The sequence below is a fragment of the Mus caroli genome, unplaced genomic scaffold (assembly GCF_978045245.1).
Source record: "Mus caroli unplaced genomic scaffold, Mus_caroli_1 scaffold_8, whole genome shotgun sequence".
Lineage (NCBI taxonomy): Eukaryota > Metazoa > Chordata > Mammalia > Rodentia > Muridae > Mus > Mus caroli.
In genome coordinates, this window is record NW_028227263.1 from 42,489,618 (window position 1) to 42,495,306 (window position 5,689).

Consider the following 5,689-nt stretch of genomic DNA (forward strand, 5'->3'; position numbering starts at 1 on the left):
TCAGTCATGCCCTCCCCCAATCCCTTCTTCCATGACCCTCCCCTTCCTCTCTGCATGGGAGGGGCCTCTAGGTATCCTCCCACCCTGGCACATCAAGTCTCTGTGAAGCTAAATACATCCTTTCCTTCTGAGACCAGACAAGGCAGCTCGGGTAGAAGAACATATCCCACAGACAGGCAACAGCCTTTGGAACCATCCCAACTCCAGTTGTTGAAGAACCCACATGAATCCAAGTTGCTTATCTGCTACATATATGCAGGGAGGCCTAGGTCCAGTCCAAGTACATTCTTTGCTAGGCGGTTCAGTCTGAGAACCCCAAGGGTCTAGCTTAGTTGATTCTGTTGGTCTTCCTCTAATCCTTCTCCCCTATTCTTCCATAAAAGTCCCCAAGCTCCATCCACTGATTGGCTGTTAGTATCTGCATCTGTCTGAGTCAGCTACTTGGTAGAGCCTCTAATAGGGCAGCCAGAAGCACTACAATATTTATCTGAGGAATAAACATTATGTTAACACTACCTGAAACTTTGTAAGGAATCACTAGAAGAATACTGTATCCCTCAATAATATTGAGTCCAAAGCACTTTAATAATTCAAAGTATCTGCAGAATCACACCCAACAATATAAAAAGTATATGAAGAGGAAGCTTGCTTCTTTACATCTGTGTTGTTCTACATCAATATCTTGTATAATGTGTGGGATTTGTAATTGTAGAGACCCCTGGTGTGGGGCCTTGGCAGAGCTGGGAAAATGGCACATTTGCATCTGTGTGGGGAACTTCTTTGGACAGCCTGGAATTCAAGGATCAGTTTACCTACTGTGGAATTCGGAGATTCAAGCAGATGCAACACTGATTATTTTCTTTCTTCATAGTGTAGGGAGTGCAGTAGGTTTCTCAGATATCTTTCAAATGTCAGTTTTATTTTCCCTTGAAGAATGAGATGTTTTAAAGAAACAATCTTTCTTGCATTTCTGCCCCAGCTTTACAAGGCAATGTATTTAGGCATGCATGCCACATGACATGGCATGTAACACCATTGATTTTGTGAACTGATCCATCACACACACACACACACACACACACAATCTACTTGTCATATCATTCTAGATAATGAGGCAGACTCTAATTCCCTTCTACTAGACACTGGGCTTTTGAAGAAATATTTATTTTATTTTAATTATGTGTATGTGACTTGTTGAAATACATGTGCTGGTTGAGGCCAGAGGAGTCTGTTCCCCTTTGACTTGGAATTGAAGACAGCTGTAAGGTGCCCAATGTTGATGCTAGAAACAGAACATGGGTTCTGTTTGAGAGAAGTGTGTACCCTTTATCACTGACGATCTCCACAGCTGCTAGATATTGGGTTTTAAGTTTACATCAGGTATAGAAATAAGCCGATGACACATGATGATAGAAACCAACTAAACATCCCCCTGTTTTAACATCTTCCACTAAACTCCGAACCTCTTCTCTGATAGCATTCGAAAAATGCCACGACGGATCTCCTTGGTTTTAATGCTGTAGACAATGGGGTTGATGACAGGGGGGAAGAAGAGATAAGCATTGGCCATCATGGTTTGTAGCAGAGGAGATACATGATGTGCAAAGCGATGTACCATAGACAAGCCAATCATTGGTACATAATAAGCAAGCACAGCACAGACATGTGAGCCACATGTGTTGAGTGCTTTCCTCCTCCCATCTCCAGTGGCAATTCCAAGTACAGTATGGAGTATAAGCCCATAGGACACCACAATGAGCAATGAATCTAGCCCAAAAGTGGAGGTCACAATGAAAAGTCCATAGATATTGTTAATAGAAATGTCCCCACAAGGTAGATGGATAAGATTGGGGTGGAGACAATAGGAATGAGAAAGGGCATTGTGGCCACAGAAGGGCAATCTCCTTAACAGTATAGGCAATGGGGCCATTAGTATAACACTTTTCAGTCCAATGACAGCTCCTGTGCCAAAGATGCGAGGCAGTGTCAAGATAGTTGTATAACGTAGTGGGCTGTAGATGGCCACAAAGCGGTCCACAGACATGGCCAGCAACACAGCTGACTCCATAATAGAGAAAGAATGGATGAAAAACATTTGGAGAAGACATGCTTCAAAGGTAATCTCTAAAGTATCAAAAAGGAAGATACCTAGCACAGTTGGTAGAGTGGAGGCAGAGACACCAACCTCAGCCAGTGCCAGCATGGCAAGAAAAAGATACATGGGCTGATGCAGTGAAGCATCTGTTCTGATGACATGAAGGATGGTGCCATTCCCAAGGAAGATGATGAAGTACATCAGGCAGAAGGGGATGGATATCCAGATGTGCTCTGTCTCCAGTCCTGGGATGCCAACCAAAATGAATGTTGTAGGTAAGAACCCCAAAGAGCTATTGTAGTTCTTCATGCTGAAATCTCATCCCAGGGGGAAGTGCCACTTCAAAAGTCACAAACTAATGAGATTATGTTGGGAAAAAAATTGGGAATCAACAAAAGAGAAGAAAACAAACTTTGATTCACATGACCAAAGATCTTATTCTACAAAATTGACAGTTGATTCCCACCCAGATGTTTTCATTGTAAAGGAGTTTCTTTCGCTGTCAAAAAGAAGTTATAGATGGAGAAAAAGTATGAATCCAAACTGGTAAGGAGGAAATTGCTATCTTGTGCTGGTGTGGACACTCCTGCCTGTAGGATGCTGCTTGGGAGACAACTTATATGCAATCTCAGAATAAGGCATTGACTAATGTTTGCAATAGGTGAATAATGTTACTGATAAATATTTAAGTACAAGATAACTACTTTTAAAATCCCAATGAATATGTAGTGAATGATGGAGGCGCAAGGTAAGGTTGAGATCGTGGCAATGAATACAGCCTGGAGCAAGTAACTAGAAAGACTGTGTCCAATTGACCAGGTGAGTGAGAAGGGATCAGAAGCCAGGTTAGCTTATTTGTAAAAGACTTTACTGCTTATGAAAATACTGTGTTGATAACATCCAGAATATTTTGACTGACAGTCTTAAAAAACTGCTAACTTTCTTTGTCAGGATTTAAAATTTTTTTTATCTTAAAGCACCACAGACCTCAACAACACTAATAGTCTAAGCAAATTTTCAGTAAATGTTTTCTTGGGCAGATCGTGTTGTCATCAGATGAGAAACCACTTTCCTAGCAGAATGTTGTCTTGGCCAGTACAGCACTACAGAAGCATCCTGGACAGGGAGAATAGGAAGGACTTCTCATGGTAGATTTTTAACTCACTCATGAATGCATGCTCTCACTTCTCCCCTCTCTGCTTATCTACTCACACATGCACAAGCCTAAATTACAAATTTTCTGGTGTGCACCTATTTTTTTACAGCCATTGCAATAGAGATAATTCATTATTCTAAGTGAGGCACTATTAAGTTCTGTCTTCAGTGCTGGCTTATAACCAAATGGCATTTTTCTCTACCAGTCACCACATATCATGAAAAAAGTAGAGAGTTCTGGACTTACCCAGGAATCTCTGCGATTTTTAGCCAAAAAAACAGAGAGCACATGTGCTTCTGCTGTTCAGACACAGTCATTAAGTATACCGAAGCTTTCTTCTCCGTTATATTACATTCTGGGATGGAAAAGTTCAGGATTCTGTGAGAAAGTCCTAAAAGAAATTGATTTAGTTTTAAAAGTCAGAGAAAGCTTTACTTACAAAAAAACCACTTCAGCTCAGACCCAAGGATCAGCAGAAAGTTTCCAGGTTAAATGAAGTTAGACACCTGCTGGGGTGTCTAACTTGCTGCCTGTGGAATGCATGCAGTTGAAGGTAGCTAAGCATGTGAACCAACATAAAAACATAACCCAATTTAAAACATAATGGTTTTTGTAATTTTTTAAAATTAATTTTGCAGTTTTTAACTCTCAACTTTGTAGAAAATGGAACTGTATGCAGCGTCAACTGGATGAACATGTCTGACGGGAAAAAAATCACTGCCACAATCCATGTGACATAGCATTCTAAGAAAATGAAAACTTTGGATACTAAATATTGGGATATTAAAAATCATTATCATTAATTATAACATTTTATGAAAATATCAAAGATAATGAAAAAGCACAGCTCTCATTTTCCTCCTGCTCATAGGATCCTGGTACTCCTCACACTCTGATGTTATTAACCTCAGCAGGTATCAGGCTTGGGAAAGGTCTGCATGGTGGGCTGTGCTGTAGCTTAAGGGTGAGAGAATCACAGCAAATCAATGCGCCCAGAGCAAGTGACGGTGCACACATCAGAGCATGTTAAAACACAAGCTTCAACATTTAGTTTCTTAAGTGCACCAAGTATTAATCTGGATTGAAAGCTCTTCCTCTTGATTTGCTTTATTGAATCCTACTGCAGCTTTATCTTGCCTGCCATACCTCAAGAAACCTGAGAGTGAACAGACAAATCTTGGTATATTCTGGGAACAACAGGCCTTCTTTTCTAATTTTCCCCAACATTTGTTCTCTGCTGATTTTTTTCTACTGCACTTGCATTTTTTGTTTTGTTTCCAATCCCTGTTCTCTTGTCTCCACAGTCATGCAGCGGCACATGTTCTTGAAAGACATCTTAATACACTTGTTCTCCTGAGTTTAGGATGTGTTTCAAAGGATGGGAGGTGATAAAAGGGATCATTTGGCTGTGAAGATTAAAAACACACAGCATAGTATAGAATAATAATTCAGAAAATATCAACAGAAAGACAAGAACATGATATACTGCATCCTATAATCCTGGAACTAGACTGACTGTGTAAAGTGCATCCGCTTCTACTTGTATGTATATTTGTTTCTTTACTGCTCAAGACAGCAATGTTATTACTTTCTACCTCAGACAATATGTCTGGATATTTATCATAAGCTTTTAGCAACAAGTAAATGTTAGTATTTCTTGTTCACAATCTTCTTTTTAAAAGTATCCTCTGAGAGATCACTTTATCCCCAGTTATCTAATTACACTATTCTTTCCTATTTCTGTCTGACTGATGCTATTACTGCATTTATGTGGGAAACAAGAAAACATGCAGTTTCTATTAGTAGATCAGCACCTGATAAAATGCGTGAGTTGTATGTGTGATACACTAGGAGTGTATACTAGAAGTGATACACTATAAGAACTATTTCTAGCACCTATGATCTTGTTTTGTTAACTTGCCCATAGGTTTCTTGTCATTCTATCTTATATGTTCAGGAAGCTAAAGTGGTGCCTGTTAGTAGGAAGAAAGCTACAGAGCTATGCCCAGGGATGGAGGTTGAAATCTTTCTGAAGCTGTTATAGGATGCAGGGCTGGAAGACCATAAGCTTGAGCACTTACCACTTAATATTGGATGTGACCAGAGAAGCTCACGTCCACAAGTTCTTAGCCTGTGCCATCCTTAGCTTCATAGATCTGTGGCTAGAATAATGTCTTGCATCTTTTCAAGCCAACCAGAAGCTCCATCAGTGGAGTAAAAGAGACAGAGTCAGGTTCCCTGGAGAGCACTTACTAAGTAATCATATTGCTTTCTGATTATCAGGTGCCCCCAAGGAAATAAAACGTGGGTGTGAAAAAGAATATGGATATAGTTATCTTATATGATGATTACATAAAGAATTTATGGAAATAACTTAGAACATTTTAAATCCTTACAATGAAAAATGAAAGCAAACACTTGGAGGACATTATGTTATC

The 5,689-nt window shown here is 39.8% G+C and overlaps 1 protein-coding gene across 1 annotated transcript; it reads right to left on the bottom strand.

Annotated features, from left to right (window-relative positions):
• Positions 1-1,450: 1,450 nt before the first annotated feature.
• Positions 1,451-2,404, bottom strand: LOC110299380 (olfactory receptor 51J1). The gene has a single exon (XM_021169051.1). It carries the CDS (start codon positions 2,402-2,404, stop codon positions 1,451-1,453), a length of 954 nt encoding a protein of 317 aa, XP_021024710.1.
• Between the last annotated feature and the right edge of the window lie 3,285 nt (positions 2,405-5,689).